Source organism: Bufo gargarizans, chromosome 7, assembly GCF_014858855.1.
Source record: "Bufo gargarizans isolate SCDJY-AF-19 chromosome 7, ASM1485885v1, whole genome shotgun sequence".
In the NCBI taxonomy this organism is placed as follows: Eukaryota; Metazoa; Chordata; class Amphibia; order Anura; family Bufonidae; genus Bufo; species Bufo gargarizans.
Window position 1 is genome coordinate 19,669,742 of NC_058086.1, and position 14,085 is coordinate 19,683,826.

Sequence of the window (14,085 nt, forward strand, 5' to 3'; positions counted from 1 at the left end):
TGGACCGGTGATTGTCTGGAATTATTGGAGTTTCAAAAATATTTGAATAGTGTCAATAAAGAGTTGCAATTCACTCTTGTGCACTCTAGCACTGAAATCCAATTTTTGGACACTACTGTCATATATGATGAAGGACGTCTAGCAACCAGGTTATTCACTAAACCTACGGATAAGAATACCCTTTTACATTACCAGAGTAGTCATCCACGAAATATGGTGAAATATCTTCCTTTTTCTCAGTTCCTCAGGGCCAAGAGGATTACCTCGGACCCTGATGTACTAGAGAAATCATTGGAGACTATGGTTGATAAATTCAGACATAGGGGTTACCCCACTGAGCTACTATTATCCCAAGTAGAACGTGTCCATGATCTGGATAGGGATGATACATTGGTGAGAAAGACAAGAAAGGGTCCTCATAATAGGATCCCTTTTATTACAAAATATACAGAACATAGTAGCACTATTAATCGTATCATCATCAAACACTGGGGCATTCTGGGGGGATGCCTCAGTCAAATACCTGAATTCAAATCCCCTCCATTGTTTTCTTACAAAAGATCAAAAAATTTACGTGACCAACTAGTACATGCGGATATAGGTGCAGGACCTGGTTTAACACAGAGAACATTGACACAGCAGAGTACGGGATGTTTTCCGTGTCTCTGCTGTGTGAACTGTAAATACATCTGTAAAGGAAAAATTTTCACACATCCGAAGACCAATGTGAGATATCCTATTCCCTTCTATCTCACTTGCAATTCAAATTATGTGATCTATGTTTTGAGTTGCCCGTGCAAATTACTGTATATAGGTGAGACTTCCACCGACTTGAAAACTAGATTAAATAACCACCGCTCCACCATTAGAAAAAAACGTCGGGATCTACCTATCCCTAAACATTTTGTTGAGATGGATCATACAGAATACCAACTAAAATGCTGGATCATAGACCATATCCCTATGCCCAGACGGGGGGGCAATAGGAATTTATTATTAAAAAGGAGAGAACTACTGTGGATACATAGGCTAAACACCTTAAAGCCAAATGGTCTTAATGTAGATTTCAATCTAGGGGTGTGTACTTGAAGAGGTGGTTTGCCCCTGTTATGTCTTGTGTCATTTGCTATACGTCTTTCACTTGACTGTAGGTGTTGATTTTACACAAAGGTTATTATGAGATTTAACTTGAACTTGTTCCTTCTCAATTGAATATTATTAATTTTCATTGTCATTACATTTCATATGATTAATGAATATTAGAAAAGGAGCTATGAAATCTAGGTGTCGTTTTGCCACATGGAAGTAAGCTGTATCCCACGTCCGACGGTATCCACATGTTTGGTCACATCTGGATTGGATTGTGTATTGGGGTCGGGTCATGTTCCGACACATTTTACATACCTGTTTCTTCGAAGAATATGTATTATTAAGGAGAACCCTTGTTGGGTGGCTATAGGTGGCATGATGGGGGCGGCACTTGGTATACGGCCGATACTGGGGTGTCGATCGGGACCATAATGCACGCCCAACATAGGATTACCATGATCCCCTGACAGAGGATTATGGTTCTCTTACTTTTGCCTCCAGCTAGCAACCCTAAATATAGATTTAGGAACTATGGGCAATCCGTCCAGTACCAAACATGGCGTATCTTTAGTTAAAACGCTTTGAGCATGCGCATTGGAGTGGAGTGAATGGCGTGTAGTTGATGACGCAAGGTATGATGCAGGCGCGCCGTATCAGGACGTAATGTGACGCGATTCTGTAGGGACGGATGCTGGCGCCTGCGCACTCCATCCAGCTAGACGCCAAGTGTGGCCATCGTTGAGATGTGGATACATGCGGACTCTGTGGTATGTCACCCTTATTTCTCTGGCACCTCCTTGTTTTTATTGTAGATCATTAAAGAAGATTTGAAACAGATGATTTATATTGGAGCCACTTATGTTTATACTATGGATTATGTTATTCTATATGTATTCATTATGGATTATACACATAATTATGTACCACTGGATTCATCTCTGTATGTTGTCACTTTTTTAAACACTGTTCATTGATGTATTTATCTATTTTTATATTAATTGTGAACATCAATCAATTATAATGTTGCAATTGTGTACACCTATTTATATGTGCACTCACCTTTGTGTCTTTGATGCTTGAGAAAGGCTCTGGATTTTGAGCCGAAACGTCGCCTCTGTGCCACTGTGGCCCAATAAATTATCTTTTTTGTACCATTTGGAGTTGCTGTCCGTTTTCGTCTACATACAAGGGTAAGCAGTGAATTCCCTGGACCTAGCACCCTCTCTCTCTTTTTGGTGTAAATTGGTGCTGCCATACGTTTTTCTTTTTTATATATATATATATATATATATATATATATATATATATATATATACACACACACATACACACACACATACATACAGACCCACAGTCCTGATCAAAAGTTTAAGACCACTTGAAAAATGGCAAAAAAAATCATATTTAGCATGGCTGGATCTTAACAAGGTTCCAAGTAGAGCTTCAACATACAACAAGAAGGAATGGGAGTGAGACAAAACATTTTTTGAGCATTCAATTTAATGAAAACAATGAATAAAGTGAAACAGGCTGTTTTTCAGCTGATCAAAAGTTTAGGACCACACCTCCAAAAAAAAACAGAAGAAATCCAACTTCCAAACATGAACTAAGTAATGATTAGCTCCGTCGTTATTGTTTATCACTTCAAAAATTTGTTTTGGCATGCTTGATGCAAGCGTTTTCATTTCTCTAAGTGGTGAAGACGGCCGCACGAAGGCCATCTACTGTCTGGAACTGTTGTCCATTTTTGTAAACTTCCCTTGCCATCCATCCCCAAAGGTTCTCAATTGGATTTAGATCAGGGGAACACGCAGGATGGGCCAAAAGAGTGATGTTATTCTCCTGGAAGAAGTCCCTTGTCCTGCGGGCATTGTGTACTGTAGCGTTATCTTGTTGAAAAACCCAGACGTTACCACACAGACGAGGGCCCTCAGTCATGAGGAATGCTCTTTGCAACATCTGGACATAGCCAGCGGCCATTTGACACCCCTGCACTTCCTGAAGCTCCATTGTTCCACTGAAGGAAAAAGCACCCCAGACCATTATGGCGCCCCCTCCACTGTGGCGCGTAGAAAACATCTCAGGTGGGATCTGCTTGCCATGCCAGTAACGTTGGAAACCATCAAGGTTCAATTTTTTCTCATCAGAGAATAAAACTTTCTTCCACCTTTGAATGTCCCATGTTTGGTGCTCTCTTGCAAAGTCCAAACGAGCAGTTCTGTGGCGTTCAAGGAGACGAGGTCTTTGAAGACGTTTTTTGTTTTTGAAGCCCTTCAGTCTCAGATGCCGTCTGATGGTTATGGGGCTGCAGTCAGCACCAGTAAGGGCCTTAATTTGGGTCGAGGATCATCCAGTGTCTTGACAGACAGCCAATTGGATCCTCCGGCTCAGGGCTGATGAAATTTTTTGGGGTCTTCCACTTACCTTTTTTGTTCCATAACCCTCAGGATCATTTAAGAAATTCCAAATGACTGTCTTACTGCGTCCCACCTCAGCAGCGATGGCGCGATGTGAGAGACCCTGCTTATGCAGTTCAACAACCCGACCACGTTCAAAAAGGGAGAGTTTTTTTGCCTTTGCCATCACAACGTGTGACTACCTGACAGAAAATGACAATGAATCCACATCTTTGCACAGATTTGGCCTTTTAAAAGGTATGTGGTCCTAAAATTTGGATCAGCTGAAAAACTGCCTGTTTAAGTTTAATCGTTATTTTCAATTAATTGAATGCTCAAAAAATGTTTTGTCTCACTCCCATTTCTTCTTGTTGCATATTGAAGCTCTACTTGGAACCTTGTTAAGATCCAACAATGTAAAATATGATTTTTTGCCATTTTTTGTCTTAAACTTTTGATCAGGACTGTGTATATATTACACATATACACACACACACACATATACATATATAGAAGCACACTGCAATTCAATAAACACTACAATAAATCTAACTACACAAAACACAATCTCCACTATAATTCCACCCCAAAATATGTTCCCTCGACCTATCGCTAACTTTCAGGGGTTAAATCAGGGATGGCAGGGCAATGCAGTGGTATGGCAATGTAGGGGTAAATTCAGGGCACTGTGAGGTTAATGCAGGGTATGGTAAAGGGTTAATTGGTGGCAGTGGGAAGGGGGTCTGGAGCATTGGTGGCAGTGGGATATAGGGTAAGCAAGGGGTTATGAATTACAGTGCCCAAGGTGTGTGGCATTCCAGGCAGAGGATCTCTTTGATCCTCTGCCTTTGATGTGCCCGCAACTGGACACATTTGTCCAGTTGTCCGGGTGGCATCTCTCTCCTGCTGGCGTGCATTCTGGTGTGTATATATGTAATATACACATCTCTGGAGAGATATAGATATACAGTGCGGACACTCAAGGAGTAAAGGTGACGCCCCTGTTGCTCCCAGAGGCTCATTTGCATGTTTTAAAACATCATTTTTCTCAGCAATGCGGGCACATATGAACATGGGACCAACACAGATGCCTTCAGCTGCCAAATGCAAACGCAAAAGGTCAGCCAGTGTCATAGGGACAAATCTGCTGACAGATGCCCTTTAAGTTTGTACGTGTAATGTGAAAAAATGTGGAAAGGTTGAAGGGGTATGAATACTTCTTCAAGGCACTGTATGGCTAAACAGTAGAACACGTCAGAACCTTCAGTTGGAAATATATGCGGGAGAGTACGCCTGATGTGTGTGTCTGTCTGAAGAGTCTCAGATGTGATGTCTAAACCGCACTCCGCTGCCAGAAACCATGCAGCTGCATGAGGACAAGCAATAGCAGTAGTCATCGTTCGTTCTCATACTTTGGTGGTGATCGCTGCATGTAAATGCAGCTCCTCACCTCCACTAACGAGCAGGCAATTATCAGGAAGGAAAGCTTCTTTCATGACAATCGTCTGCTCATTGGTGGAGTATAAATGCGCCTTTAGGCTAGGAGACAAGAGGGCCCACATAATTATCCTATTTCCATTAGGTATTAAAGCAGACTCATCTGTGTGACAGCTCACAAGAATAAGCCAGCAGCCACTCTGCCAGCTCTCTACTACCCCATGCAGTCTGTCCTCAGTATATTACAAGCCATTAGCACCAGATGTGTGGGACGTTGTGTGACGAATACCGTACCCCGACTGACGTTGGATGTCAACTACCTAGAGCCAGCGAGATACAGCATAGTCACTGGTTACCAAGGCGTGACGTTACTCAGTCCCTGAGGAGCAGGTAAGGTCAGCTTGGTACAGTGTTCACAGACTCCTCCTGTCCACGCGGGCACAGAGAGGCAACAAGCTGAGGGAGCCTTTTCACTGCCCCAGTGAAACAGTGCTTCCTCACCCGAGTATACTGCCACCAGTTTCTTGTTTGATATAAGCCCAGTCTGCTAACGCGATTATATATGGTAAGAAACCAACCCGAGGTAGCGTATAACTTGGGCGAAACACGGACGTAGGGATTAGTAATCGAGATAGCAGAACAGCACAAGATTAAAATTATATATTTAATTGCCTTAAGGGCTCACTAGACATAACACAATATACACAGAAAATATATACAGTGGTCTGAGTGGTAAATACAGATGGCGTGGTACAAACAGGGCTAAGCAAAACAAAAAGGTCAGTTTACCAGTTATATGAGTTCTTTGGGTTGTGATACGTTCTTAGCTGTATTCACATGGGAATCAGGGATGTCAGCTTGTTGCACGATGTGACCTCCCTTCAGAGAAAAGACACGCCCCGCTTGCTGGAACAAGCCTTTTAACCTTTAGCCGGCCCCTCCCAGCCTCTGGGAGGGGTTCCACTCCCCCTCTGCTGGGGCTCGCAGCAAATGAGCCACAAAACCGGTTAAGGCTCATGGCTCCAGACCAGAATGTCGCAGGGAGGTGGTTCTGGGACCAATGGGTCTGCCTGGGTTCTGGCTACCAGTAGAGTCCAAGCATGGTACCGTTATTTGGTTTCTGTGGGGAGATATGTATATCTCCCCTCCCTGGTATTCCACCACCAAACTATGACCATGGGCCTGTTCATCGTGGCCACAGGGACAAAAATATGTATTCTGGTTTATGTCTGTGATGGGCAGGTGATTCATTAATTCCTTATGAATCGCCGGTTCCATGATGTCTTATAATGTTCATTGAACTGGGGAATGACCTAGACCCCTGCAGAGAGGTTTTTTCCTGTTCCATTAGCTGGGTTCCTGGCTGGCTGAATGGAGGTGAGAAATTGTAAACAAAGGTGGCCTGCAAGAAGTTCTCTGCCATTTGGCTGGGCTTTGAAGCAGGGCCCCCCTGTGGAGTTTACTACCTCTGCTATCTGACAGCAGATGACTGGTGTGGGAACATGGCTGACATTGAACAATAATCCATATTCCTCACACCTTGTGACATAAATTAAGATTAGTAAAATACCCATTATTACTTACAGTTTTGATTTCTGTAAGAACAGAGAAATGTGCTGCTTGATGAATGGCTTTCTTAGTATCTGCCTTGCTGTTGGTCTCTTTTCCGGCTGTCGGCTCAGCATTGTTCCAATCAAATCCCTCAGTTCATTACTGTAATCTTTAGGCATTGGAGGCAGCTGGAAAGTAAGGAGAAAAAGATAACAGTGCTACACGGCTGATATATACACCAGGCGTAACTTGCTGACTGTGGCAAGATACATCCACAATGTGAATCTCCGGCGTTTGTTTTTCAATTGAGTCGTACAGTTTATAGGTCACATTAAAAGGTGGAAAAAGTTCTGAAATGATTTATCTTTGTCCAATTTTTTTTACATCACAGAAATCTGACATTTTAACAGGGGTGTGTAGACTTTTTATATCCACTGTATATATGATAAATTAACAAAATAGTGTAAATTTAAGCACAGTACTAGAAGTTACCTTTCCTTCGATGATCCGATACACTAAAGAGTTCATGTCCTTGGCATTGAAGGCGTGCTTTAGAGTCGCCATCTCGTACACACAGCATCCCAGGGCCCACACATCGGACTGCAAGATCATAGAGTTAAGAGGCATTCATTACTACTGTCTAAAGGCTGTCAGAAGCAACAAGATGTAACCTGGTTCCAGGCACACTATGACATTAGAAACACATCCATAAAAATACTATGTACAAGAAAAATACGGTTTCATTACAGGGGAAAAAAGTAATAGAAATAAAATATAGGCCCTCATTTATCAAACTGATTTTGTCTTTATTTTGGAGTAAACTATGACTACTGTATATTCCTGCGTATAAGACTACTTTTTAACACATGAAAATCTTCTCAAAAGTCGGGGGTCGTCTTATACGCCGGGTGTCGTCTCATATGTCGGTATACAGCGTGCTGAAACGTACTTCCTAGCAAGACTGGAGAAGCTGTCCTTCTCCAGCTTCAGGGACAGGCGCCCTCTAGCTGAGCCACCATGTGCTGCATCCCGGCCAGCCGCTCCTGAAGCAGCCCCCTCTTCCTGCTCTCAGTGGTTCTCTCATGCCGGCAGTATCACATTGCGTACTACCGCTCAGATCGTCTTGAAGACAGGGAGGGCTGGGCAGGCAGGGAGAGCTGACCCACCCAATCCAAGCAGGCTTTGTATGCAGTGTGCACAGAAAATGATGATTACACTTACCGGTAATCGGATTTTCCTGACCCCACGACAGCACCTTAGAGAGAAGGCTCCGCCCCAGGACAGGAAACCTGCAGCAGCATAAAAAAGGTGGAGCCGCTCTCCCACCTCAGTGAGTTTCCAGAGCATTTTTTTTTTTTTGTCTTTCTTCCGTTGCAGTGAAGGATGTCCACTAGAATTGTAACTTGGAATATTAGAGGGCTTGGGGAAAGGGTCAAAAGACAAGCTATTATGGATGCCTTAAAGAGATACCTCCCAGCAATTATTTGCATGGTAGAAACTCATCTTACTAAAGAAACCGTGTTCCGCTTGACAACGGGATGGTATTCCCAATCTTATCACTCCACTTTTAGTAGTTCCTCTAGGGGTGTTTCAGTTCTGATTCATAATTCTGTGGACTTTACCCTCATAAAATCTTATATAGATGACCAGGGTAGGTTTATCTTTTTGCATGGTAAGCTGCATGGCCATAGTTACATCCTCGCTTTCTTTTATATACCTCCGCCTTTCTCAATGTATCCACTGATCCAGCTAACACGTTTTTCTGAAGGGAGATCAGAATGCCGGTTAGTTCTGATGGGGGACTTCAATGCGGTCATGGACCCCAATAAAGATAGATTCACACTAGATGCAGAACGGGTGAGGAATGTATGTAATTCCCCGCTGTCACAGTTCTGTTCGGAGGTTGGACTGGTGGATATATGGGAATATCTTGGCGGAGGAAAGAGAGTATACTCTTGCGTTAGCAGGGGTGGTAGAGCAATGTCTAGGATCGATTTAGCATTTACCAATGAGAGTAATTTGAGTAATATCCGAAAGATACGATATGGGATAAGAACAGTTTCGGACCATTCACCCGTACTGGTTGAGGTTTGCACTGGGAAGAATAAGGATAATAGGGGGTTAGGATTTAGGCTGAATCCATACTGGCTTACTATTATGGATAACCTTCAGTCCATTAAATCCCTGATGTCCTCCTTTTGGGAAGTGAATCTTCCCTCTGCTAGCATCAACGTAGTATGGGATGCCTTGAAAGCATATCTGAGGGGGGTCTTTATAAGAGAGATTGCTGCAGCAAAGAGAACATTTAAAAATAAAGAGGAGGAACTGGCCAAGGCTGCTGCAGATACAACTGAACGATTTACCAGGCAATCTACTGAGTATAACAGGGAAGAGATGCAGAAGGCCAGCTGTTCCTTGAAGAACTATATAATACAGAAAGCAAATCATAGAGTATTCTTTAAGGGCCTAAAATATTTTTCGGAATCTGGACGTCCTGGTAGGCTTTTAGCTAGGATAATCACACAACAAGATAAGAAAAATCTATCTGTTGTCTCTATTCGCAATATAGCGGGAGAAACTATAACAGACCCAGAAGGGATTAGGGACACCTTTTTACAATACTTTACTCAGATATATAGTCCCTCTTCTGGCTTGTCACCCGACCTGGCGGCGCGGTTCCTGGAGGGGATTCCACTTTCTACCTTAAATGAAGCCCAAATAGAATATCTGGAAGAGGAGCTATCTCTTTCGGAGCTTCAGGAGGCTTTGGGATCGGTCTCGGGGAATTCGTCGCCAGGGTTGGATGGCCTTCCATATGAGGTCTATCGTAAGTATAGTGATGTGATTCTTCCTCAGCTGCTAGAGGTTTTTTCCCAGGCAATACAGGGAGGGAGCCTACCTTGCTCTATGATGGAGGCTCTCATTGTTCTAATTCCTAAAAAGGACAAAGACCCGATAGAAATGAGTTCTTATAGCCCAATTTCGTTATTAAATACAGATGCTAAGTTACTATCAAAAGTTTTGGCTAGGAGGCTTTCACGGGTCATATCCACTATTATCCACCCAGACCAAAATGGCTTTATGCCAAAAAGGGGTACCCATCATAACCTGCATAGGCTATTTATGAATATTCAGTCTCCGGGATGCGGTTTCCGCTCCATACTGTCGTTGGACGCCACTAAGGCCTTCGACAGGGTGGAGTGGACCTTTCTTTGGGAGGTGATGAAAAAAAATGGGCTTTGGCCCTAGATTTATGGCGATGGTTCAGTTATTATATAGCTCCCCAGCTGCTAGGATTAGGATTAATGATACGATCACAGAGAGCTTCACTTTAGGAAGAGGTACCCGTCAAGGCTGCCCTCTTTCCCCTCTCTTGTTTAATATCTACATTGAACCCTTAGCAGCTAGCATAAGGCAGGATCTGCAGGTGGCCGGTTTTGGCATAATGGGGAAGCATGACCGTGTATCCCTCTATGCAGATGATATCCTGGTTTTTGTTCATCAAACAGAAACCACTCTCCCTCGCATAATGGATTTGGTTGGTTCCTTTTCTGTGCAGTCTGGTTTGGAGATCAATTGGGAGAAGACTGTTCTCCTTCCCATAGACGAGCTGCGAGGTGACTGGGATAACCAGCTAACAGTTTCTGATTCAATAAAGTACCTGGGGATTTCAGTTTCTGCCAAACCTCAGGAATATTTACAACTTAATTTGATTCCCCTGCTGATAAAACTGAGGGCTAAAATCAAGATATGGCAAAAAATTGTATATGCAAGAGCGGACAGAATCTCTTTAATAAAAATGGTAGTGCTGCCCCAGGTCCTTTATGTCCTGCGTAACTCGCCTGTATGGATCGCAGACAAGTATTTTAGATTGATAGAGCGGATGCTTAACAACCTACTATGGGGGAGGAAGCGCGTGAGATTGAAGGCGCTGTATTTCTCCATGCCCTACAACCAGGGAGGTCTTAATCTCCCCTATTTTAAGGGATACTTTATGGCCTCTCAACGTTGCTTTTTTAATGACTGGGAAAATAGCCACTTCTGCAACAGGGTGGTGAAAGACTCAGGTTTTACGGACTTTTTTACTGTATTGGAGTCAGATTACTTATTGAACATACAGACTGGGTATACACTTTTTTGCAGAATGGCTATAAAGTCCTGGCTGGTTATTAGGAGTTGGTGTGGAGTTAAGGCATCACTTATCTGCACCCCATTGTGGCATAATCCAAAGCTTTTGAATTTAAGGGATCTGAACTGTTGCCAGTACTGGAGGATTAAGAATGTTCAGTACCTACATCAGGTGGTTAGCGGTGGACAAATTTTGCCCCCGATGGAGCTAGGGCAGAGGGCAGATTTGGGCGAGGTGGCTTGGTATGCATATTTTCAATTGAGGTCAGCACTCTCTAGCACTTTGAATAGTCACCTTCTTCTTATAGATACTCCTGAATTCTTACATGATTTAATCACTAAGAAAGCAGTCACGAAAATTAAAATATCACATTGTTATAGACACTTAATGAAAAAATTTTTTATGGGTCTTCTTTCTCCAGGACAGAAATCTTGGTCCTCGATATTCCCAGAGGTGGGTCCTCCAGAATGGGAGGACATAGGGGAAAGCTTAAAACTTGTTTCACAGAATTTTAATCACACTGTTGTACAATTCAATATTCTGCACAAAATATATGTGACACCTATGTGGTTATATAGGAGAGGACTTAGAGCCTCCTCTGACTGCCAACGCTGTGGCGACTCCGAGGCAGATCATTTACATCTGTTTTGGGACTGCCCAATGGTGGGCAGCTATTGGAGATCGGTCCAAATTACCCTGGCTCGTAAACTTAATATTGTCGTTCCTCTGTCTCCCAGGATATGGGTTCTGGGAGACCTATCGGAGGTTAACTACCAGCCCATAAAACGCCAATTATTGATTAAGGTTATGTTCTTGGCCAGGCTTCTGGTCTCTAGGCTATGGTTTTGCTCTTCCGCTCCAGATTGTAGTAACTGGTTGACCCTGGTCGAGAAAGTGAAAAGCTACGAGAGGATTTTGTATAAACAAAGAGGATCTTATTCAAAGTGGGGTAAACTCTGGGAAGACTGGGACATGGTTAATTAATCAATCCGGAAATGCCCCTTTTTATCATATATTCTTTTTATTTTTTATTTATTCATTTATTTTATTTTTATTTATTCCCCCCCCCCTTTTTTTTTTACTTATTTATTTTTAGATATATACATATACATTTTTTTTATTTATTTTTTTCCCTGCAAGGTGGGGGGGCCGGGGATAAGATGTGAAGTTACTTTAGGAACGCTGGAGGATAGCGGGACTCGCCGGCACTGAACAATGGCCAAAGTTTTTTTTTTGTTAAATCAGGGCACTGTGCGCTCTGTGGGCGGAGACCCGGGGCTCGGGACCCTGGGCGGCCCGGGGGCGGGGTGCGACCCGAAATGCGGTTCTCTCTGTTGATATGCGGTTTGACGGTAGGCAGTGATACGATACATGTTGTATGGGTGTTATTAGGGGACAGGGCCGGTCCTTGGTGGTGTTTCTATCCACATTTCTTTTAAAATCCCGGTGATTGCCGAGTGATACTCGACCTGAGTCCCCTTGCACCTGAGATACTGGTGTGATTGTATGCGAGGTATGGTTAAGCTGGGCATTAACTTTCAATCTTAACTATCTGGGGATGAGGCACCAAAATATGCATGTGGGTTTTTTTCTTTCTCAACAGCGGTAGAAGACTGCTGGACCCCCTAGGTTGCCTCAAGAAATGTTTTCGATCAAAGATCGTTGTAAGCCCGCTATGCATGGTTAATGTGAGTACCAGATGAATGGATCTAAGATTGTTAATCCTGTCCTTCTTCACCCATATTTGGGAGAGGACGCGTGGGGTGTGCGCTCGTTCCCCGGTGGCCGCCCGGGCCGCGGGCCCCTGATCTCTGCCCTTCATAGACACTAACATCCTAAGTTAGATGTTGTATGCGTTTGCCCGATTGGGCTGCCGTTGTCGGGGGAGCCCCGCTCTCCTCTTAGCAAGTGAGATCTCCATTTGACCTGTATTATCCCCATAAGTATGGGTAATTGAAGAAATTATTATTAACTATGTTTATAAATCAGAAACTTACGGACTTCAGGATCTTATAATAGCATAAATGTTATATTGATATGTATTTTTGTATTACAAATAAAATGTTTAAATTGAAAAAAAAAAACAAAAAAAAACACACATCCATAAAAATACTATGTACAAGAAAAATACGGTTTCATTACAGGGGAAAAAAGTAATAGAAATAAAATATAGGCCCTCATTTATCAAACTGATTTTGTCTTTATTTTGGAGTAAACTATGACTACTGTATATTCCTGCGTATAAGACTACTTTTTAACACATGAAAATCTTCTCAAAAGTCGGGGGTCGTCTTATACGCCGGGTGTCGTCTCATATGCCGGTATACAGCGTGCTGAAACGTACTTCCTAGCAAGACTGGAGAAGCTGTCCTTCTCCAACTTCAGGGACAGGCGCCCTCTAGCTGAGCCACCATGTGCTGCATCCCGGCCAGCCGCTCCTGAAGCAGCCTCCTCTTCCTGCTCTCAGTGGTTTTCTCATGCCGGCAGTATCACATTGCGTACTACCGCTCAGATCGTCTTGAAGACAGGGAGGGCTGGGCAGGCAGGGAGAGCTGACCCACCCAATCCAAGCAGGCTTTGTATGCAGTGTGCACAGAAAATGATGATTACACTTACCGGTAATCGGATTTTCCTGACCCCACGACAGCACCTTAGAGAGAAGGCTCCGCCCCAGGACAGGAAACCTGCAGCATAAAAAGGTGGAGCCGCTCTCCCACCTCAGTGAGTTTCCAGAGCATGAGAGGGACTCCCCCTTACGTTAGTTTAATTTTTACACACTGTATATATATATATATATATATATATATATATATATATATATATATATATATATATTTTTTTTTTTTTTTTTTTTTTTTTCAACACCCGTGAACACACAGACTTACACCAATAGGGAGGGAATAAAGAGGTGCTGTCGTGGGGTCAGGAAAAACCGATTACCGGTAAGTGTAATCATCATTTTTTCCCTCCCCCACGACAGCACCTTAGAGAGAGATTTCAGAGATCATCCTCAGGGTGGGTGACAGAACTCAAGACCTTAGTGCCAAAGAGAAGGTCAGAAATAGAGTCAAGCTGAAGCCTATAGTGCTTATAAAAGGTGGACGGAGAAGACCAGGTGGCAGCCTGACAGATCTGTTCAATAGATACGCTGGCCCTCTCTGCCCAAGAAGTGGACACCGCCCTCGTGGAGTGAGCCCTCACAGAAATAGGGGGAGACACCCCGGACACTGAATACGCCAAGGATATAGCTTCTCTGATCCACCGGGCAATAGAAGCCTTAGAGGCAGTATTACCTTTCTAGCCCCACCGAACAGAACAAATAAGGCAGAAGACTTCCTCCAGTCTTTAGTCACCTCCAGGTACTGCAAAATACACCTCCTGACATCCAGGGAATGCAGCTCCTTCTCTCTGTCATCTTTTGGTTCTGAAAAGAAAGCTGGGAGAACTACCTCCTGAGCCCTATTAATCCTAGAAGGAACCTTC

At 43.4% G+C, this 14,085-nt stretch overlaps 1 protein-coding gene across 1 annotated transcript in view; it reads right to left on the reverse strand.

Annotated features, from left to right (window-relative positions):
- NEK4 (NIMA related kinase 4) overlaps positions 1-14,085 on the reverse strand; it is a 63,704-nt gene that overhangs the window by 33,407 nt on the left and 16,212 nt on the right. The window contains 2 exon segments of the mRNA XM_044301989.1: positions 6,507-6,661; positions 6,966-7,073. Of these exon segments, the coding sequence (XP_044157924.1) occupies positions 6,507-6,661; positions 6,966-7,073 (263 nt within the window).